The following is a 23,546-nucleotide window of genomic DNA, read 5'->3' on the forward strand; positions in this document are numbered from 1 at the left end:
GGTGAAAGGCTCTTTATTGTTATTGTTTGTGGCGCATCATCATGTATCATCACCATCATGTATCAATTTTTAAAAAAAATAGTTTTCTAAAAATCAATATAATGTTATTAGGAAATTGATCTGGAATGATTTTTCAGGGTAGGGAGATGTCAGTGAGAGACAGTCTGCTCAAGCATCAACAATCAAAAAATAAAAAGGTGACAACAAAATGGCTTCCAGTAAACTCATGCCTCCAGGCTTCATACAATAAGCAACCTCTGACTCAAGCGTGGCTGACATTTAGAGAAACGAATGTCCGTGCGCACTGTTGGAAGATTTCACTTTGTATTTCATCATCCACTGCACCAATAGCGAAGAAAGTGTAGTTTCCAGAAGTGAACCATAACCACAGTGAATCAGTGGGACACGTGAAGTGTGACATTTTCGACCAGCTGGAGTGCACTACTTCTCCCAGTCCCTGCCCGGCTGCATGAAGAACGCTGCATGAAGTGTAAACCAGCTGAGATTAAGGCTATTCAAAACACCTTTTTTTAAAAACCAAGAATAGACAGTGCCAAACCAAATACTTACATAAAAGGCTAATTAGATTACATTTTTGTATGAGCTTGCATGGGGAGCAAGCCAGCGCTAAGTGACCTCCATGTGGCCATCTGAAAGTATATTTTCTTTCTATTGGTGTCAGAGTTTAGAATTGCAGTCCAGTTCAATAATATAATAATAGTGCGTATATTAGGTGAGATCTTGCAAGTTTAGGTAATATTCTTTTTTTTTCTTTTTCTTTTTCTTTTTTTTTTGACACAAACGTGTTGAGTAGCCTCTTAAAACAATGACGGAATGGAAAGGTGACTGTTCAAAAGACGATTAATTCTGCTGGTGAAATCCCTTTTCAAATACTTTTCACCCCGTTGTTTAAAGGTTTTACTCCATTTTCAACGTCATGTGAGTCACAGGCACGGTGGGAGGGATTAAGCATCGATCCGAAACAGACTGGGAGGTGCGCACAGACGCGCAGAGAGAAAGTTGGCGGAGGAGGCGTAGAGCTCGAGCAGCCTGTGTCTCTGTGTGTGTCTGCATGTGAACGACAGCGGCACTTTCAAACTCCGTAGACTCCCGCTAGGGGCACAGGCAGTGCTCGGTCTTTTACAAAACGAAGAGTCTGAAGGAGTAAAGAAGAGGGAGCATGAGAAGAAGTGACTTAAGTGGCTTGAGGGCTGCAGTTTCTAGCTGGCAGATCTAGTGAAAGGTAAGTGGGTATTATGCTGTAAAACTTCCGGCGTGAATGTGAATAACAAGAGGAAGCAGAAACGCATTTAAATACTGAGAGGGGAAACCTGAATCTGATGTTACGCAGATGAAATGAGGGTTTTGCGTTTTTGTAATCTCACTGAATACTAAGAATTATTATTATTTTTTTTGTTTCACAGAAAGTTAAAAAAAAAAAAAACGCAAGAAACAGTCAAAGGAGGAAGAAGGAAAAAGTCATGTTTGAGTTAATGCAGCATTGTGGATTTTACCTTGTGACCCTTCCTTCTGAGTTCAAATGATCTGATCAGGAGATTCTGGATTCTGTCTCCTTATCTGGGAAGTCACTATAAACTCCACACTGAGCAGGAGTCCTTTTTCTCACTAAGGCAAACATGCAGTGCAACAGCAGTGTTTCTGCTCCGTTTACAAACTATAGCGGGGGTCTGGAGGGAAAGCCCGTTACGACCACCATCATGTTTTTGGCGGGTGTGGTGGGAAACCTCCTGGCCCTCTTCATCCTCGGAGTGCACCAGAAGGAGAATCGCGCCAGGTCCTCTGTCTTCTGCATCCTGGTGACTGGCCTGGCCCTCACAGACCTGTTGGGCACCTGCATCCTCAGCCCACCCGTGTTCATCTGCTACGCCAAAAACCGGACCCTGATCCAACTGGGCGGTGAGACACTGTGCAACCTTTTTGGCTTTGCCATGAGTTTCTTCGGCCTAGCGCCCACTCTCATCCTGTGTGCCATGGCTGTTGAAAGGTGCCTGGCCATCAGCCATCCTTACTTTTATTCTGTGCACATCCGCCGCAGTTTTGCAAAGTTCACTCTTTTTTTCATTTACCTTTTTTCTTTGGCCTTTTGCCTCCTGCCGTTCACTGGTTATGGCAAATTCAGAATGTACTGCCCTGGGACATGGTGCTTCATCCGAATGGATCCAAGGGAAGATGATCAGACCAACCTGGTGCTGGCCTTCTCTCTGTCCTACTCCTCCCTCATGGCACTCCTGATCTTTGCGGTGTTTGTCTGCAACGGTTCAGTGATTGTCAGCTTGTGCCAGATGCATCGAAGCCAGATTATGCGACGTAGCTCCGTGGGGTCGACGGGGAGGAAGAAGAGGCTGAGCCTGGCCCGGTTTGGACGGGGCGAAGAGGAGGTAGATCACCTGGTCCTGTTGGTTCTCATCACTGTCATCTTTGTGGTCTGCTCCCTGCCGCTGACTGTGAGTTCATGTTTGACTTTTTGAGTGTGTGTGTTTGACACAGTCACACAGACTGACACATCTTCTCCCTGTGCTCTCACTTTTCGAATGTGTGAATTTATTGCATTTCACAATGGAAAGCAAGAACAGCTGGTGTGTCACAGCTCAGATCGCATAGTGAAATCAGAAGAGGTCAATGAAAGTTTGAACTCGTGAGGAAACAGAAAAGGGGATTTTTAAGTGGGTTTAGTTGTTGTCAAAGTGGGTAAATATTTGCATGCTGTCAGTACAGTGTGTTCAGGTATAGGTTCAGCATAGTGTTTTCAGTTACATACATAGAAAACTTAGCCAGCGAGGCAACCGTTGATGCTTTTGTTGCTGTGGTATGTGTTTGTGGGCACTGTTAACAGTTGTGCCTCACTCTCCCGGCTCTATTAACGAAAGGTGTGTCTGAGAGTGAGGCATTTGCCACACATGGCTTACTGTCGGAGTGTGTGTGGAGCATTTGTTTTCCGTATCTCTTCCTATTTGAGAGCAGTGTGCCTAACCTGACAACCCTGGAGGACTGGTCTTGCCCTGCCTACTTTTCCCCTGCAGCCAAATCTCTTCTGGCAGTATAGTCTGGAAGGTAACAGGCCTCAAGTCTGTGCCCTTTAAAAATAGTCAGATGTTGTGAGCAATGTTGGTGGATGTGATGAATATAGCCTTTTTTTTTTTCAGTGTGGTGGCGGTGGTTTCGATGATCAAGTACTTCACAGGAAGCAGTAAAAAGCGTTTGTTCATGTTTTTGCTATTCAACCTTTTACTCACTGTCTGCTTTCGGATTATTCGTGGTTATGCACTGGCCTGGAGGTTTGACTGATCCATGGTGCATGCAATGATGGCAGCATTCCAGGGCATGAATAGTTATGACGATACACTTGAGCAAGATTTCAGGTAATCCCAACTTCGCCATGTTCAAACACACGCAGATATTTTTCAAATAAGTATTTTTTAATCCATTAAATCTAACCTGAACCTGAACATCAGGTTTATTTAATATCACCATAAATGTAATAATGGCTCTGGAGTCTTACGGCTGATGTGTTTACTTTTGAGTAATCCAAGATGCTGTCCTTAGAAATTAAATATTCATGACTGCGTGTCTGCTCTCGCTTGCTCATGTGCATGTACATGTTGTGGTTGGGAGCAAAAGAACAGACGGTCGCGGTGAAGTGTATGAGTGCGGCTCAGCGTGAGGCAGACAGATGTGGGCTGGTGATTAACACAGCCCGAAGTGCAACAGATGTTGTCCTAAAACACCTGATTCTGTCAGCTGCATTGAAAAAATCGTATGAGTGCAAGTTTTCTCCTTTGCTTTCAAAGCATACAAACTGCGTTCAGTCATTAATCCTCGGCTATACACAGGAGCAGCAGGGTCAACCCACTGGTAGATGTGGCTGAGATGAACCGCAGGCACGGGAAAACGAACACTTCCTTTTTTAATGTAGGTTTGGCAGAGCGGATGAATATTTGTGTGATCAGAAAGCATCAGTATGTTAAGTGTTCTTTGGCTCGCAGGCAGAAGTAGTGTTTATTTGCATTGATAATCTGAGTGACTTCAGGACAAAAACTAAAGAGGCTGCTTTGTGTCCGTCGGTACTGCAGTTAGGGAAGGGGGGAAATAGATGCTCACATGTGTGGGAATTTCTCAGGACGTCAGACTCCTGTTTGGAGCTGCGCGGTGAGCTGGCGAATGTTTGTCCTGGTCAATGTTACTTGCATCACACCGGCTTTCCAGGCTTGTCAAAGTACACCCCGGTCTTTGAGGTTATTTATCACCTTCCATTGATTTAAACCTATTGTGTAAATGCAATGGACAGCTGAAAAAGATAAGGAGCCATTAAGCAAATGAGTCCGGCGTGATGATTTGTTCAATACAGCGCGCTACACGACCTTCCTTGGCCAAACTATTGACAAGTCGTTAGAAATTTATTGCCAGGCGGGACATATGGTCACCGTCACTGCTTGTTAAACATCTTAAAATACAGCTTCAATAATCCATCTCTAACTGCTGGACTCAGTTTAAAGCCTCTTCTCCGAAAAGCGCGATGAGAGCAACATTACGTAAGCTTGCGACACCAGATCTACCCTAAATTCTGAGTCGATCAAGACACATGCCAGACGTTTTTGTGTTTTATATGATTACAAAATAAATTTCTTGTGGAAGAACGAAGCCCATTTTCAGGACCTCTGTTATTTATAATGAAGGAAAGTCAATAACCATTAGCTGTAGCCTGAAGAGGAGTATTTGCTCTGTTGATTTATGTGTGACTAATCTTTTCATGTGAGTATTTACTTGGTTTATCCCTTGCCTTTGAAAGGGAAATAAACCATCTCCTTTCTCTGCTCTCCTTTGTCCTGGCGTCTTCAATGACTCATAGGAACCTGCAGGATCTACCCAGCGGGCTGCACTTTGCAGATCAATACCCGGATCAATAAAGCTCCACACTCACATCACTGCCTAGGCGAGATTGGTGGTTCAAACTCTCCCCCATATCCCCCATTATTAGAGAGCGAACACCAAAAAAACAAAAAACACTATTTTTTTAAGGTGACCATTCCTGATCAGCAGGTTGTGAGTCAGATGTGATCATGAACGTCTCGACGTAATCATGAAAGGTTTCTGTTAGAATAATTACCATATTTCAAGTATTAGTCTGCATATCTTTATTGAGTGGTGTGAGAGAAGAGGTCCGCAGGTTGGAAAGTGAATAAAGATATAATGGTACCCTGTAGTGTTCTGTCCAGACAATCGTGTTGAAGGCACTTTGTCCCTCATACTGCAACACGTGTGAAGAGGCTGTGCTGTTTGCATGTTTGCTGGCTACTATTCTTCTTCAAACCCTATGTCTGTGTGCATACATGTGCATACATGAGAAAACGGTAAAACTAAGACATCATTTTATAAACACGGCTCCATTGTGCCACAAGTTGCCAAAGGGTCGACATTCAAATGTGTGCACACATTGCTTCGAGGCTTTACAGATTCTGATATTAACATTTTTTGCACATCATTCCTCCTGCACCCAAATTCTTCTTTCTCTCCTCCGCGGCCACTTAAGGAGGTACAAAATAAAAAGTCATGGGGCTGTACAAGAGCACGGTATGTTCTCCAATTGGGAAATAGATTCACTTCCAATAGCTCTAAGCAAACTGCGCCAGAGTAATGATTGTTGGGAAGAAGATAAACAACAGCTCTGACACATTTACAGTCACAGGGCATCATGCCTCGCGGAGTCGGTGCAGAACATCATAAATCTCTGAGTGTCTGACAGACTCGGAAAATGGAAACCACGCCACAAGAGCACATAGAAGAAAAATTTTAAAGCACGAAACAGGTTTGGAGTTGGAGTTTGGTGCCATATTAAGATGAATTTTCAAAATGCTTTCAAAATGATTGCAACATTAAGGCCTTCACTTGAAAAAAACATTCAGGAATTCTTAACCCTTTAAAGCCTAAACGTGTCATTTGAATTACCGTAACTCGCAGTGGTTTGCTCTATTGACAAAACTCAAAGTGTGGCTGATCACTGGGACATCTCAAGGGTATAACTTTTTCCCAGAAAGTGCAACTTCCCAGTGTCCAGCCACACTTTGTCCATCGGTGAGTTACGGTAATTCAAATACCGCAAGCTTTTTTTTCCACAAGCGCAGGAGGATTTCCAGGTCTTAAAGGGTTAAGTCCCTCAACAGGCCCAGTCAAAGCCCAGGCGCGAATGCCACTGGAAATATGAAGAATGACAGGATGATAGCCTTCCACTCCCCACATCCCGCTGGATCCAGATGCAGAAAATCTGTATGAATGAAGAGGGGAACTCCCCAAATCCAGATGTATCCAAGATGACTGAATGCAGAAATCCTTGTAATGTTTGCCAGAGGTGGTCTTAAGCTAGTCTGCTTTTGGAACCAAATGAGGAAACATTGGTCAAAGTCTCTGGATGTATTTGATTAAATGAAACGCAAGTCCACGCTTCCATTGCTCGAGTATTTGCCTCGCCTTAGTGGCTCCCAGTCAGAATGTGAGACGGGGAGATAAGAGAGACTGTTGCTTAGAGACAAACGGGACACACATGCTCCCTACAGCGCCACTTGAAAGAGACGACAACTTCTTTATGTTATTGGTGCATAAGGACCTGGTAACTCAAGTGAAGAAACAGGGGTGGCATAGAATTTATTACAATAACATTTCTTTTTTTCTGACTACTGTAAAACAGATGCTCAGGAACAGAATAAACAGCCGTAAATAAATACTCTAAATAAGTCTAAATGTTGTAGCAAAGGTCCAGTAGAGTCAGTCATGTCCGTTTAAGCTCAGGCTGATTGATAACAAATTTACATTTTAAAAATAGGCAGAGTTTTTGCTTCTGCTATTGTCGCTTGTGCCTTTATTTACAAAAAAAAACATGCAGTTTTACGACAGTGAAGGTGTTTTCACACTAGATGTTGCATTGATGTCCTCCCTCCTTGCTCCTCATCTCCTCTTTGATGGCTTTAAGAGGTTGGGTCATCCTTGATGATGGCGGAGCGTGAGTGATTTCCATGTCCCAGAGGAGAGCGGATGCCTGAATTGAATGTAAAACACCCTTCGTGACGTTACGGTAGTATAGCCTGACCTTTGTCAGGGTGTGACTTGCACAAGAAGGGAGTGGTGCATTTAGTTATGTAAAGACACGTGTAGTATTTTGATTAGAGCCAGCTTTGTCTCATGCTGCAGGTGCTGCAGGGATTTGAGCCTCATGATAAGCTCCAATGCGGGTTTCTATAGGAAAGATGATGCTCTACAATAGGCAGCTGGCTTTGTCAAAGAAACAATGAGGATTCCCTCTGTTAGTGGATGGATGCTTGATCCTGAATTCACCTTTACACTTATTACAGTGGTCTGAAGGCTGCAGGCTTGCTAGGCCGCATTATTCATTCCATGCAGTTTTGTCATGACCTCTCGGTTTGATCCAACCAGAAGAAACAAATTACACAAGGACAAATGAGATCAGTAAAGATCCTCAAGGTAATAAGGTGCATCGTTCGATGCATCACTGAAAACATAACCCGAGGCCGAACTACAACGAGAGGTGAGCAGCTGTGCAAGAGATTTTATTGGCTAAGGAACAGAAAGAGACTAAAGACAGATGGAAGGAGCCGACTGGAGATTTAGGGAAAACACATCAGGCAAGGTCCTCTTTCCATTATCTGTTTTTCGTTATCCAAATGAAAAACATTCACGAATCAGTGATGCAGTTTGGTACTTGTCTAAGCCGCATATTATAGTTTGCATTCTTGTTTTAGCCCAAATAGATCCAGTCAGAGTTTATCGTCTCTGAGGTTTGGTGGCGGGCAGATAACTTGGAGCAAGTCATTAGAACTTTTTGTCTTCAAAACAGGTTTCTGCAACCCGAAAAAAACAAAACAAAACAAAAGAAAAAAACAAAGATATGAGAGTGGTGTGATTGAACTAAAAAAGCAAAACCCACGAAACCAAATCAGTGAGCTGAATAATCAATCTCTATGGGCTTCTCATTAGAAGCAGTCCCTTTCATGTAAAATGTTTGTCTCATATCTAAAACCGCAACAGCTCTTTTTTTTTTTTTTTTTTTTTGATTAGTATAGTGCTCGTTTATTATGTGCTCTTTGAATGATCTCTATCTGCTTCCAGTCAAGCTGCATACCCACATATTTTTGAGAAGCCACACACTGAAGAAATTACTTTGCTGGTAAAACCGTGCAGATACACGGACAAAACTTACTGTCAAGTGTGACTCCGCACTGGTGAAGTCAATGCTGCCAATATCCACTTAAATGATCCAAGGCTTATTTAAAGCTGTGGTTTATTTGAACTGTTCAAGACTGTACCCATTACTATCAATAACACTTGCTTGTTCTCATTCCATAAGGTGTTTTTGTGCTTTTGTCAGGTCTTCGCTGTAGAATTGATTTCTCCAATATCTACATACTGACAATATATATATATACACACGTATGACGCACAACTCACACTTCATTACGCTGACCAAATGTTATTGATCTTGGCAGATGGTATTAGTTGTGGGTCTAGCTCGCTTCTCCAGAAGATGAAGGGCCGTCAGCCCAGAATAAATCGTTCTCCTCCAATCAAAGGGTCCCAGATTAATTTGTTTAGTTAGTCACGCTCAGAGTGAAGTCAGTGTCTGCCTCTAGTCTGTGCTTTAGTCTTTTTTCAAATATAATATTTCAAATGACTTTTAAAAAAAAATAAAAATAAGTCAGATGCTTGACGTCATTCTTTTGAGTCTGCTCCACATTTCCGCAGATATGTTTTCGAGTTTTGTCGTCTTGTATCCATGCGATGTGCCAAACCGCTGTGACCGCTATGACGTGTAACACGGAGTGTTGTGCCTTCAGCTCCGCGTTAAGTTTTCACAAATCATCCAGCAAAAACAAACAACAGCAACAAAAAAGCTGTCAATCAATTACAAGAGGCGATGATTGTTGTCGGCAGTATAAATAACGGAATTTGAAAGATGACAAGGGCAACCGACGTAAAGCTGAATGAAAGGACTTTTCTTGGAAACAGTGGGGATGTTTATTGAACGATCTGATGTGTATAAGGGCTTTCAGTTAAACAGAAAGTCTTTGTTATCAATGTGTAAACAAGAGCTTCTTCGCGGACATTGGGTCCCGTTAGTTGTGTCTGTAGCAACAGATATGACCCACGTACACCTGTCGGGTGTACGTGGGTCAGAACAGGACTAATCGAAAGCCAGCTGAAATAGCCACGGTTGCAGTAAATCTTTCTCGTGCTCTCACATTCTGTAACACACCATTTAGTGCCTTCCATATTTACCTTATTGGAGTCCTGCCATGTCTGTCAACAGCCATTTGCCTACCTGTTAGCAACTTCATTGTTCACGCTGCATCCACACCCAAGCGTAGAGTTTCTCAACCTCAGGGCCGGGACCCCCTGTGCAGACATAACGTGACACCTGACAAGGGAAAATGTGTACGGGCCGGAAATAGCATGTGGGGACATGTGCAGGGTTTCCTTTTTTTTCCTTTTTGGTGTTCTGTCAGTTATCTGTCAGCTGTTCTCAAACTGGTTGCGCAACTGAAAAAACGGATGCCTCAATATGATCTCTGACCGTCGAGTGAATTTATTTATATTTTAGCGTGTGAAATCACAGTATTGGATGAGAGCAAACCATAAAACTCAAAAGCTGACATAAGCGTTGATGGAGTGGATGCACAATGGACACAACTGGAGTTGGTATTTATTTTTATACTTAAAAATAACAACTCCTCTGCACTTCCGTCTTGTTTTTTTTGGCCTGTAAAACTTAGTTCTAAGTTACTTTGGTAATGCATCACACGACTTGGAGCCGAACTCACAGGGAGGATCCTTCAAGCTAAGTCAAAGGAAGAACAATTTTCCTCTGTTTCCTTCTCCGTGTTCATTGGACTCATTGATCGTACATGCAAGGACTTAATTGGACTCGACGCCATTATGGATTGCATCTGAATTTTTAACTGGGCTGTGTCCATTGTAATCAAGCGTAGCAACAGTCAGCTAAATAACCTAGTGTTTTGCATTGCTTCGGGGAAAAAAAAAGTATTCTATGAGAAATCAAACCTGCAGCTCTTAATGAATCCCAAACTCAAACTGGTTATCTCAGCCCGTGGTGTCTCCGGTGACGTGATTGGGTAGGTACACAAAGAACAACAGGATTCTTGTTTGATTCTCCGTCTTGCCAGAAGTGTCAGGAGACATATCTCCCAATAAAGCGTGGCTGAGACGCAGCGGTTTGAAATACAACACCCTCACGTCAAACAAACCGTTAAGCTGAATTCGGCGAACGTCTGTTGGTGTGGGACACATAAAAAAGTTCACAGTCTTTGCTCTCGTGTCGCAACACTCGCTGCAGCCAGGGAACATTGTCATCCACTGAGGTCACACGTGATACCTTTTGGTCCGTTTCATATATTTCCAGAGATGGAATAATAATAATAAAAAAAAAAAATAAGAAAGCAAATAAGGGTGTTTTGGGGATTTTCAGTTCAGTCATAAATATTCCATGAAGTCAATTTCAGCTGGCATCAGATAGGCTATGATTCACAAAAAAACACATTACAAGCAGCCGCCCTGCGTCGTGTCCTGCTGTTTTTCTGCCACAACTCTTGGGTTGTGTCTCAACACTTTGCGTAAATAAATTAAAAGTGATGCCATGAATAAGTCAGTTTCCTGTTTTAAAAACCGATTATTCTTACATGTCAAACCAACAAAAAACACTTGCTTCTTTTTTTTTTTGGAATAGGCATTATTAAATCCTCGTTGTGATCTTCCCAAAACTCCTTTTTTTTCCCCGCTGCGCCTGAAACAACTTCTGCTTTCAAAGGAGAATTTGAGCCAGAGTATGCAGACAACAGGGACTCAGCTAATTTAACAAGATAATTGCATCCAGGCAGCAGCGCACATTGTGTGGTTTGGGATTTTAGGGGCCAGTGACCCCCATAGAATATTTACGAGTGCATAGAACCTGAAAAATATGTGATGGGAAGAAGTTTCACCTCTGCCCCCTGCTCCCATACGCTCCCCCCACCACGCTAAATATATATGAGATGGTGATCCTGACAAATGACTGGACCTCACATCCATTATTAAAGTCGCTTTGTATTTTTAGATTTGGGACAGAGATGGCTCAGTAGAGATAAACAGACTGGCTGATCTTTGGGTGGGGTTCGCTGCGCTGTTGTTCTTTTCCATGAAATTTAGATGAGAACGCGTAAACTGAGATTACTGCTCATATGAAAACGTTTAAAGCATTTAATGAACAGACTGAAGCTACAGAAAGCAGCCTATTGGCTTAAAATAAGGAGAGGAAAAAAGCGTGGAGTAATTTGTCTCTCTCCGCCCCGAAGTTAACAACAACACTAAACCTTACGAATTAACAACTTATACAAACTGTATTTTTTATTGCTCGTATGCAATTTGTCAATCTGCTTTAGGAGACCGCCTTTGTGCGCCGATGAAAGCCATGATTCAGACGTCAGTCCTTGTTGTTATCTTCTGTTGGAGAGATTGCATCAGATGCTCCGTGGACGCTGATCCCCAGCTGACGCCTGACACAATGATTGTTGGTCCCAGCTGCCCACAGGAAAAGGATATTGACAGAGAATAATGCAGGGCTGTGCTAACGGCACCGATGGAGAGGGCCATTTATAAAACGATTATTAAAGATTAAAAACAAAACACTTAACAGCACTTGCAAGTGAACGTTCACTGACACACACTTGGCGTAATGGAAGTACTCTGTGGCTTCAGATGAGCGCCACGTGAAATGAATTATGCAAACCGTGCAAGGGATGCAAAAACAAGCACCCCGAAGTGCTCATATGTTCGGGGTGCAGCATGCGTGAATGTAAATATGAGTTTGATATTTTTATAATTGAGATTTATTGTATTTAAATCAGTCGATTAACCTATCCGCCCTGGGAACTCAGGTTGGCAGTGAAATTTTATGTTTTTACGACAGGGCGGCGGGAGAACTACTGCCACAGTTTTGTTGGTATAGTTAAATCAAAATGCCCTCATTCGACAGTGTCTAAGTCACAGCTCGCTAAACGGATGAAGATTTACAGACTCGAGTGGCTTGGAGTGGCACGCATCTTTAAAATCTGTAAAAGCCACGGGTGTAGCGATATACAGCAGCACATGCAGTTAACAGCTGGTAGTAAAAGTGTCAGCACACCAAGGTCCATCCTACTGTTTGCATTCTACTGGCGCTTCAGACTTAATACTGTTTGAGTAAAATAACCGCCACGTAGCTGTACACATCTGCCATCCGGGTTGCACACCATATCTGTCAAGCTTCATATAGTAGGTGATGAATGAGTGCTAATACTGAATATTATGTTAACAGTGAAGCTGATCTTTGACCTTTTGGATATTTACTTCCAAATTTCATCCCCGTAGATGTTTGAGCGAAATTTTTTTATAATTTCCATATTCATTCTTGAATTATGTGTTCTTTTATTTTGATACTGTGTCTACGTACTGCTGTTATGTCATATAATTAATAATGTTTGGTTAGTTTTTAAGTTCTCAAAACGCACATTCAAGTTCTGGGATATTTTTACACCTGGGTCACTGACTGGAGCTCACATTTGGCTCTTGATTGCTGTACGTTAAGATGAAATAACAACACTCAGCAGCTTAATTTCTGGGAAACCGAAACAGGTCCCGCTCATTAAGGAGAGATCATTGAGAAGCAAAGAGAAACGGCATGTGAAATCAAAGTATTAGTAGCGAAGCAACATCATGCGGAGTCCCAGATGGAGGTAGTAGACGGGGACAGGAGTCTAGACGCTGGTTGAGGTACTCGGTTGTGAGCCTCCCGGAGAACTAGGATGAGGTAAAGATGGGGAGGAAGCGGGCTGCGGAGCAGACGGACAGAAAGACGGAGAGACTGAATAACAATGAGTTTGAAGAATTTAAAACATTTGGGACTGACACTGAGAATGAAAGTATTTTGACGGCATAGTGCAAAGGCTGAAGAGGATGGAGCAGCAGCAGGAATTCCCAGTATTCACCTTCCTTTGAGGGACAGAGACTAAACATGATTATTTTTATTGGTGACCTACGTTTTTATGATGTCCATACAAGAAGGCAAACTCGGGGTCAAGTATGTTTGAATCAGCGGTTAAGCAACGTTATCTAAGTATATATTTGCCTATTTGCAAAGAGATTTTTACCAGCGACACTATGGTTCAAAAAGGAACACTGAGTTCTGTATTTGCAGCCCATCTGGTTATCTGACAATAGCAATGTTACTGCCTAACAATGTTATCATAAATGGTATCACCAGAGCTCAGCAATGAAGTCGAAGTCATAACAGTAATGATTGATAAGCTCACATAAATAGGACCCGTCTTTTAAACATTAAGTGGATGTCGTTTCGTTGCCAAAAAAAATAAAAAGCCAAGATTATAATGTTCGGTTATTTTCGGCTGATAGAAAATGGGATGATGAAGTGGATACGAGACAAGAGGGACATGGCTGACATCCAGGTGGTTTTGTGGGAAGGGATGCCTGTCACAACCAAGGCTTCAAACTAGGAAAATTTATCTGAGTTGGCTATAATAGGCATGCTAATCACGATGACATATCATCAACTTCCAGCTTTTCAATTAAAATACTTGACGCTGATATGTTTCAAAAGATAAACAAGAACCACGGATTTTGCAATTCACGTATGACTTTGTTGAGAATTTCCCGTTCAATATCAGCCTCATCGGTTACAGAATGTAGAGCCACAGGGCAACTTTATCTCTCATGAAGAGGAACTAGAATGCAGTGTCTAAGTCTGTTGCAAGGGCCTGTGAGGTTTTGCAACCGTTGTCAGTCTTCATCTTTTTCTCGTATATTGACACATACCAGTCTGCTTCATGCTGTACACCGTCCTATTTATTTGAAAGATGGGTTTCCACCCTTTTACAGCTACTTCCTCTTTGGCTCATCAGCAGTTTCTTGTTTGGTAGCAGCAAACAAGTAACTCCTCCGACGAGTTCTCCTCTGGCACTTCAAAGTTTACTCTTCAGAGTTGACACAAAGACAAGTTTAATTTGGCTTAAGTTCTTTAATTGTGCAGAGAGAAAATGTGAATCTGTGGACACTGTGTTTATCTCAGACTTAAAATCTGACAGTGAGATTCACAAGACAAGATACGTGATTTATAACTGAGGACAGCTGTGAGCATTAGACGTAATCATGTGAAATGTTTTGTTTCCTTGCACTTGTGCACAGCAAGTACTGAAGTGAGTGACAACCACGTCTTCTGTGGAACAGTTTTGCACAATGGTGGCTGACGGTATGGTGGCTGTGGGCAACTCACTGCAGCCTTGACTCATTGTTAAAGAGGAAATGTATTTATCAACTTACAGTGAGACAGAAATAAAGGTTTAAAAAAAAACTTACAAAACAGTGCAAGTCTAAAACCGTGTTGTAAGAACACTTAAAACAAAAGAGTTCTGCAGCTGTGAAGAGAGAAAAAAACTGCCATAAAGTTAGGTTCATGTCAGAATAATCTGGTAGGGACACAACAGCTTGGCAGCAGCAGAGTCGGTAACAGGCAGCTTGAAGAAAAGGCAAACAGATCCGATAAGGAACAGCTAAAAGAGTAATCCAAAAAAAGCAGACACGGACTGATTAACTACAAGACAATCTGACACAGAGCGAAGGTAAAGGCACAGAACATTGGTTAATGAGACACACATGGAGAATACATCCGAGTGGGGTTGGCCAAGCCAAAGGCTGCAACACACATGGGTAGGACATATAGGACCAAAAACACCACGTGACTACAATACAGAACCGAAACAGGATCAGGTCTCACAGTTTACAGACTTTTTTTTTTTTTTTTTATACAGAAAATAGTTTTCAAACACCGAGTTTCTGTGCTCATTTGTTTCAGTTTCTGCGTTATTAAACAATCTTAATTACATGGCTGGAAATAATTGCTGCTGACACTCATTACGGTCGACGTTTTGAATGTGAATTATCCTGTCAATACTGAAGGTAGAAAGGAGGTGTTTTCTCTGCGGAAAAAGTCACTAATCAAAACCTGAGTAGAGATTGATTATATTGATCGACGCCCACTCATTCTTCCTATGTGCATGCTTTACTGAGCCTCAAATGTCACAAACCACCTCCTTAACGGCTTCCTGACGCAGCTGGTGGAGCAGCTGAGTTTCCCTTAACTATTTGCATTGTATGACTCACCTCCAGCACCAAAACAGTTCCCACTAGGAGCTCAGTTTGGGTCAGAGGTAAGCAGTGAACAGCCTGAGGACAAGCATGTATTGTTTGATCACTTAAATTTGACTTGAAGCCCCGTTAACCGAGCGGGGCATCAGTAGAATTTACAGCTTTAGATCTCCTTTTCATTAAGTCAAAATGGAACAAAATGCTAGAAACAGAGTGTGTAGACTTTGTCTGACTTTTTGTTTATTACACGAAATGGAGGATCCACTGTTTCAAAGATCAGCAAGATAGGGCAGCAGTATGACACGCTGTTCATTTGCTGAAATCTAAAGTTGAAAGAGAGATGTTATCAGTGACACATGTACATGTCCTTCCTGTCGAGCACTGTGCAAAAGCCAAAGGCACTGTAAATCAACTGTAGTGGTGTCTCGGACATTTGGTGTGACAACTGTAAACTGCGTTTATCCTTTTGCATGTATATGTATAACTCTGGCTGGGTTGTTTTCATGCTGCAGAATAAAGTTAGAATAAATCAAACGCCTCCCAGATGGTGGATACATGTCCAAAACCTTTGTTTTGATGCTGCCTGACCTCATTGACGTAAAACACCATTTGGTAAATTGTGCTGCTGTCATGCGCTGTTGGAAAATATTCTTATTTGCAAGAGTTTCCAAGAGCCTGATTATTGATGTCAAACGTTTAAAGTAGGCACGGGGAGTATGGGTGTGTTAATGTTTGTCATGAACTTCAATTAAGTGGGAAGCAGTAAAATAGTCTGCAAGTGACTCACAATTTCTTGTAAAACAAACAGCTGTGAAAGTGTCGTAATTCTAAAGGCATCCGGGGTTAATTAGTCAACCATTACACGTACACCGTACAAGCAATGTTACATCGCATAGCATGAATGGTGTCACTGTCACATGAAGGGGAAACCCACACAGAACCACCACCTGACGAATTTCATTTGTGCTCAGCTTGTTTTGGTTTTGTTTTATGACCAACAATCTCAACAATGCACCGGAAGTGATGTGGCTTCTAGTGTAAGCCATTTTCCCAGGAGTCCCAGGAGATTATATTTATCTAAATAGATGCGTGTGTTATACATGAGGGTTTAAATGTTATCATTAACCTCCTGAGACCCCGCGTCCTCATATGGGGACATTAAGTTTTAGGTTTTATCGCAGCTTATTCTGCTTCATTTAAACCCGTTGTCCTCATTAGTGGACGCTTTGGTCTGCCATTTAGTGGTAACAAATGGACAATGCACTTGTCTGCGTAAAAACATGATATCAAGACAAGAGTGGAGAGGTAGAAAATATTGAATTTTATGGTTGAAACGTATTTATTTATTGTTATTAACGTTTTTAGTTTGATGTGACGCTCAAACATTAGGTGACTTTATTATAGTATAAATAATGAAATAATCCCACTGTCCACATATGAGGACATCGTTTTTTTTTTTTTTAATAATAATAAATAATAAATAATTCTACTACCTGTTCAAAGAAGATGCTTAGTTTTTACACATCTTAGGTCCTACTAATACCACATACCGTGGAGAAATTAAAAAGGCAGGCCAAATAAAAGCTTGGGTCCCAGGAGGTTAATACATGAGCTCGTATTTTCTGTTTTCTGTTTTAACACACGCGTGATCGTGAACTCGTCTCTCTCTGGAGAGAGAAAGGGATTCAGCATACTTTCCAAAACTCCTCCTGAGACTTTCATATCACTGTGGCATTTGTCTCTGTCTCTCCTAACCTGCTGCTGCAAACAGTCTTGTCTGACAGGCCAGTAATCTCTGCGCTGCCTCCTCTCATCCCCGTGTAATGATCCTGCAGTGAAACAGGATCAGGAAACGAGCGATAGGAAGGGTCCACCAGGACCTTGAGATGGAAAGTAATGGATCATGGCGCGTAGACATCCATTACGCGGTCTGTTTCCTGATAGACGCGGCAATCATCAGCCCCAAATAACGTCTGATGTGTCTCTGACAGGATGTACTTATTTGCAGCAGACAAACTGGATCCTTGAGATTTCTGTCATTATAATATTCAAGTAGGAATAATTAGCTGATTGATCAGCGGGTTTATAGAAACACAATCGGTTTTTCTTAGAGATTTTATTTTTTTCTCCTATGTAATTTTAAACAATTAGATATTGGATATTCTCACCTTTATCACCATTGGCTTTAGGACATGGGTATCCTTATTTATAGTACAGATTACTGATTAGGGCTCTATATGGCCATGTTTGTGCATGTATATGCAGCTGTCTCCCTATGTATGGTGTACATCTGTTTATACAGTACATGTGTGCACATATTTGCTTTTGCAGGATATGTCTGTATGGACAGTCACGGTACTTTCTGCACCTGCGCGGTTTCTGCTCTCCTAAACAATGACGCGACCCTTCCCTTACACTGTACACTGCCTCTGGCCTGCTCTTTAACAGCAGACTGATACATTTATATGCTCCTGTTTAAGGAGAGCCTGACATGTCATCAGTTTTGGCCCCACAGCCTGCGGTGCTTGGAGAGGACAGCTTGTGATTTGTGTCCTCTTCTGCAGGGGCTTATGGGCCGCACAGAGCACCATAAGAGGCAGGGTGGCACGCAGGGACAAGATGCGCCAGTGAGGCTGTTAGTGTGGTGAGAGATAGTTGGAGAGCGTATGAGGATGCATGTCTTTTGGAGATTTTTCTGGCATTATACATTTTCATATCAACCAATTAAAACTAGTCCCACACAAATGACTTCTCATATCAGCTGTTATAAAACATTAACTCCCTGTACTGTTAACATACTCTTATACAGCTGATACTTCTTTCAAAGGTTTACCATGTCCATGAGAAGAGTTTATATACATACATAAATATAAAATATATAAATTGCCACCTCGTGTGGTATTCATGACCTCACAAGTGGAAATCTTCAGTGCGGTCCCAGTTGTGTTTGATAAAGCTTTTGACATTCAGTGTATGTTTGTATTACCCACATTACATAACCACAGCATTAGCTTGTTAAACTGTTAAACCTCTGTGTCCTCTAGAAGCCACCAGCGGTACATGACTTCTGGTTTCATATGATACCTTTAGATGCAACTTGTGAGCTTGCCAAAACGAAATGGGAAGTCGTGTAGTCATCAGTCTTTACGTAAAGTTGATGATAAAAGCTGAAAATATGCTGCTTTATAATAATGATCCACCAAAATCCTTGTATTTTTTGACTCTGTTCTATTTTATCTTATTCTTTATCTTTTATACAGTCCACGCTTTACTCTTTTTATTTTTTAACCCTAACCCTAACCCTACGTATGCTGTTGCAAACTGCAACAAATAAAGGTTTTCTAATTCTAATTCAAAAGAAACACTTTACATCACAAAACTGAGGTGTTTCACTGCATGAATACTACTAACATTTTAATTTATGCTTTTAATAACTGTAACTTCAGAACTTCATGCTACATGTTTGTGTCTGCTAGGGATGCAACTCCCTGTAGGCAAGGAAAACCTTAAACCAAAAACTTTAACAAATCATTTTGTGGTGAATTTTTTTCATTACTAAAGAAGTTGGGGCAGCTCAGGCTGTGAAATGCTTTGTGGTTTTTGTGTAATCATGGGGGAAATCTGAAAGTTAAATAAGGAAGCATGTGGTCTTGAGAAGTGCATCAGTTTTTAAATCTTTGTCTATGCGATTATCAAGATAAGCTATTGAAAATTTGTGAAATTTTAATCCGGTCACATCAGCTGTGCAATTCAGAAAAACACACAAAATTATACTTCCTGAAAAGTTGAGAACATCTGTTCTAATTTGGAATGCTATTGACACGTGTAAGACGACAAGCATGAACATCGTAGATAAGCAGCAAGATCGTCACTGTTGTTTTGAGTTTAGATACAGTCAGCATCTTCCTCTCCTTCCCCGTCTGTCTCTTATATCTATAGATCACCATGTGAACATTCACCTCTGTGTGGGTTCAGCAGGTTGATGAGTACGTAGAGGATATAACAGTGGTAAGATGGTAGTCTGGTCCCTCTGGTAGTCTGATTGGACCTGCCTCTGGACTTGCTCTCTCCGGCCCCTCTCGCATCATGTTTAGCTTATTAGTTTTCAGCCATAGCAACAGAGAAACATTTACACCGATGTACAAAAGCACTCAGTCACCACAGTCACATCCATTAATTAGGCCAGTGTTTGTTGGATATTTCGTGGAGGAAATGGAGAATTGTTGACAGGGAAGAAGAGCGAGGTGACAAAGAAGCTTCCTGGGCCAGCTGCTGCTCCTCTCTCTGCCCAGGATGAACAAGCTGCTGCTGTCTGAGCTGCAAGTCTGTCACACCATAAAGGCCAATGCAAGAAAAAGTGGTGTGGTTTTGTTGTGGTTCTGTGCTCAAGACGCTTTGCAGTTATGTATGCAAGCCAAGCGTGTTTCATTTGAGGGGGGATGTTGACATTTGGTAAAGCCAAACAAGATGAACCACATTGTCAACTGACACTGATGCTGAACACGCAGTCAGGTTCTCATCTGGTTTTAACACCAAAGTGCCGCCAAATGTTAACATGTCTGGAGTCGTGTTCGGTTTGGCTCCATCCAACAGGCAGATCGTTAAATCATTGATAAGCAACCAAAACACAACACAAACACATCCAACCAGATACCGGTGGAATAGATAGCCGCTGTCAGATATCAAAAGAGTCAAAGTTGGTCACCAGCAGGCAAGAAACCTTTGATCACTTACTGTTAACATACTTCTAAGCTAAAGTAGGGAACACAAAGTGTGTTTTCAAATAGGCACAGAAAGGTTAAGAGCACGGATGTTGGATCAAAACTGGTATAAGGCTATAGATGAAACTGGAGGCGTCCAGGATGTGAAAGATAAAACAGTTATGCTTTGATGCTTTTGATCTGGTTTGGTAATGTGGGACAACGTGCAGTATGAAACAGAGTGATGACCACTCTCGGTCTATATCTAGATCTCTTAGAAGCCTCTTCATGTGTAACCTAGCACAGACTCTATCTAAACTCCACCCTCTTTTTCTTCAGATTGCAGGCTTCATCAACGCCATCCATCCATTCTGTAGTGACGACGCCAACCTGACAGCCTTCCGCTTCTACGCCGTCAACCCCATCGTGGACCCCTGGGTTTTCATCATCTGCCGCAAGTCCGTGTTCCGCCACCTTTGCTCTGTGCTGAGCTGCCGCTTCAGCAAGGGTGCTGTGAAGACGACGACACACTGCACTCTGTCGCTACCCCTGGACAATGTCATACGGTGCAACCCCCGAGAAGTGACAGTTCCACAGTCCAACATGTACCCCAGTGTGCCTCTATGACTGCAGGAAGACTCAGCTGTCCAAGGGGAAGGACCGGAGGCTGGGAGACTAAAAAACATCAAAGAAAATCCCAAAACTGAAACTGACATTTGAACAGAGGATTCCCGTCTGTTTCAGACAAATGTGCAGTATCTTGCACAGATTCCCTACGAACTGCGATTGGTAGATAAGGACTGTACTAGATCTTAATCTATCAACATCGTGGGAAGAATCGTGCCATAAAACTGAAAGCACTGTGACGTAATGCGAAGGAGTACAACAGACCATATCATGCCCATGAAAAATCAGAACATATGAACTTGGGTAGAACTGTAAGGATAAACAATATGGATGAATGTATACATTCTTTCTCTCACCCAATCACTGTTTTATTTTAGAAGGTAACTTTGTAAATGGATTGTCCACAGCTTCAGCATCTATGGCACGAGATGCTGCTCATTGCTTGTTCGGATTTTTTCCCCGTCCTCGATGGCACTGATGACATGTTGATTCATTTGACCTGACCAACGTTTAAGTAAGCAGTCCCTTAAAGGATTTACTAAGACACAGCTGTGCTTCAGTCTAGTGCTAACCTTAGCGCTGATGTTTGGCAGCTGATGTATAGTGTTACTAACGCTAGTCAGCACTAGGCACATAGTAGTGCTGCTAATTTTACAGAGAAAACTAATTAAAATAAAATAAAAAATAAAATTCTGACCTTCCACTGGTGCTCAGTGAAAGTCAAGTGGACCCGAATAGTAAACCCTCCAGTTGACGCCATGGGCCAAATTTCATGGAAATCCATACAATAAGTCAACGTCCGACATTGTCAAGCATGTAGTATAAATGGATTAAAACAAAAGTGTGAGTGAAACACAAATGTCTAAAGAATTTCACGCCTGTTCAAAAAACTGTTGTTGAGATTTCATTATGGTCTGTGGTGGTAAAGTGACAGGTCAACACTGCCGTCATCAAGTGTGACAACAAGACTAAACAACTCAAAGCCTTTACAGTACTAACAAAGGTCACCCAAATGTGAAAATGTTACGTATGTATTGGTACAGTGGAATCCCGTCTTGGTGATGCTATGCTGCTCATCTGAAAAAAGGAACAAACAAACAGTCGCAGAAACGATCAAAAGAAATAAAGATTTGTTTGAATTTAGGCTCGAAATGAACGAATAATGTGAAGTTACATCTCACATTTTGGAAGTTTAGCAACAATCGGTATTTACTCTTAGGATTTTCTCTGAAATTAGACTTAATTCCCGTACCAGTCCGTCCCATAATTTCATTGTATTGCATGTACATTAGGTCCCACCACTCCTTGTTCTCACTGGTCTCCACGCTACCGCATCATCGTATCAAGATTGTGAATGTTCTTTTAAGAAGAAAAAAAATAATATTCTGCTGCTGCAACCATGCACTGTGAGGATTAGTCTCTTGCCGTTGTTGTGACGTTAATGCTGGATTTCTATTTATGGCTTCTCTCTGTGCTTTAATGTTGTGAATTCTTATGAATGCGTCAGTTTGGTTCATGCAACAGAGTGTGAAGATAGGACAACGAGCACTGTGAGTCCATTTTTTTGTGCATGTTGTACATTTACTTTTTGCTTTTCGCTCAGCCTTGCATGACCCGACATATGACCCTATGTTGACGTGTTACCACTCAAACACATTTCACTATTTGATTGTATACTGTTCATAAGTGGAGTTATGTGTCTAATAAAATGACAAAAAATGAAGATGTTAACAGGAAAAAAACCTTTCTCATGAGAGTTACACACTAGTGAAAATGAATGCATTTTGATGTGACAGTTTCCGTACACGACTGCTATAATGATCACGTTATGTTGAAAGAGCAACTGTAAGATCTTTTTTTTTTTTTACTTTAATTTCAGAGGATATGGTTTGCAGCGCTGTTACACTCTACTGAATCACGTGTTCATAATTCATTAATTAAGATTTAATGCATGACTGTCATATTAGAATGTATTCACTTTCACCCGTGCACCTAATAAAGTGACTGGTGAGTGTATTTTGCAGACTATGAGATGTTTTATTCGCTTTGTGACCCTGAGGTCATTTGCTGAATTTATGAAAATTTTATTGGTCAGATATTACGATTACGGTGCAGCCAGACAGAGTTGTCCAGCAGATGAGCTCATTTGAATTTCAGTTTGGTGTTGACAGCATAAAATGACACTGATCATGTCATCAAATCTTAAGTTCCTTAAAAGTGCAAATGGTGTGTTTATAGGTCGGTTGGGAAGTGTTTACTTTTGAACAGGCTATGCAGAAAGCAGGGAGAGCTCGTTTAAATAATGACATGTGACATTATCAGTACTGAATTCAACAGCTGAGTGATGAAATGACATTTTGTAAACATTCAGGCACATAAAGGAACTCAGAGCAGGGAGTGGTACTGCAGCACCATCATGTGGTCAAGAGCAAAAACTGGATGCACCGGTTATAGATTTCCTCAAGGAAATCCTCCTCAACAGCAATATAAAGTAGCCAAAAGAATTAAGTCAATATGCTGGAAATCTCATGGGGGCCTTTATTTGCTTACTGTTCTTCAGTTGCTCAACAGGAAAATCCCCCAAACGGAAACAAACCAGTGCACAAGAGCATTTCGGATGTGGTTCACAGTGTGGTTTGTTTTAGTAGCAGCTGGGAGAAGTGAATAACTGGAACCTGACATTACTCAGAATTCAGGGCATGCCTTTTTGTAGAGTCAAAACTTTTCTCGATCATAAAATGTTTTTGGAGAAACGCTAAACCAGAAGTTTAATTGACCGTTTCACCAGATCAACGTATAAAGTTTCAGGGAATCCAAAAATAACAGGACTATCTGCATTTTCCCTTGAAACTTCTCAAAACATGAGCACCCAGTTCGTCTCTTCATTTATAAACACTGCATTTGATTTCCCTACAAGCTGTCCACTTATTTGCCTGGCAATACACTGATATTTTAATACAGATGAAACCCTAAAGGTGAAAAGAAACACACCAACATTACAAC

General features: G+C 41.6%; 1 protein-coding gene across 2 annotated transcripts; it reads left to right on the forward strand.

Moving 5' to 3' along the window:
- On the forward strand, window positions 1-22,559 carry ptgir (prostaglandin I2 receptor). Of its 2 annotated transcripts, XM_047595210.1 has the most exons (4): window positions 1-1,243; window positions 1,425-2,005; window positions 2,141-2,465; window positions 20,256-22,559. In XM_047595210.1, the coding sequence occupies exons 2-4, from the start codon at window positions 1,638-1,640 to the stop codon at window positions 20,541-20,543; spliced, it is 981 nt and encodes a 326-aa protein (XP_047451166.1). In that variant the 5' UTR covers window positions 1-1,243; window positions 1,425-1,637; the 3' UTR covers window positions 20,544-22,559. The 2 variants fall into 2 exon arrangements, with proteins under 2 accessions (XP_047451166.1, XP_047451165.1); XM_047595209.1 differs by having other exon boundaries at window positions 5-1,243; window positions 1,425-2,465.
- Window positions 22,560-23,546: the final 987 nt, after the last annotated feature.

This window comes from Mugil cephalus, chromosome 9 (genome assembly GCF_022458985.1).
Source record: "Mugil cephalus isolate CIBA_MC_2020 chromosome 9, CIBA_Mcephalus_1.1, whole genome shotgun sequence".
Classification (NCBI taxonomy): Eukaryota; Metazoa; Chordata; class Actinopteri; order Mugiliformes; family Mugilidae; genus Mugil; species Mugil cephalus.

Bases quoted from the DNA above. Each gene is read 5' to 3' on its own strand.
- ptgir (XM_047595209.1), top strand. From the start codon at position 1,638: ATGCAGTGCAACAGCAGTGTTTCTGCTCCGTTTACAAACTATAGCGGG. The intron at 2,466-20,255 runs GTGAGTTCATGT...CTTTTTCTTCAG, and splicing joins TCTGCTCCCTGCCGCTGACT to ATTGCAGGCTTCATCAACGC.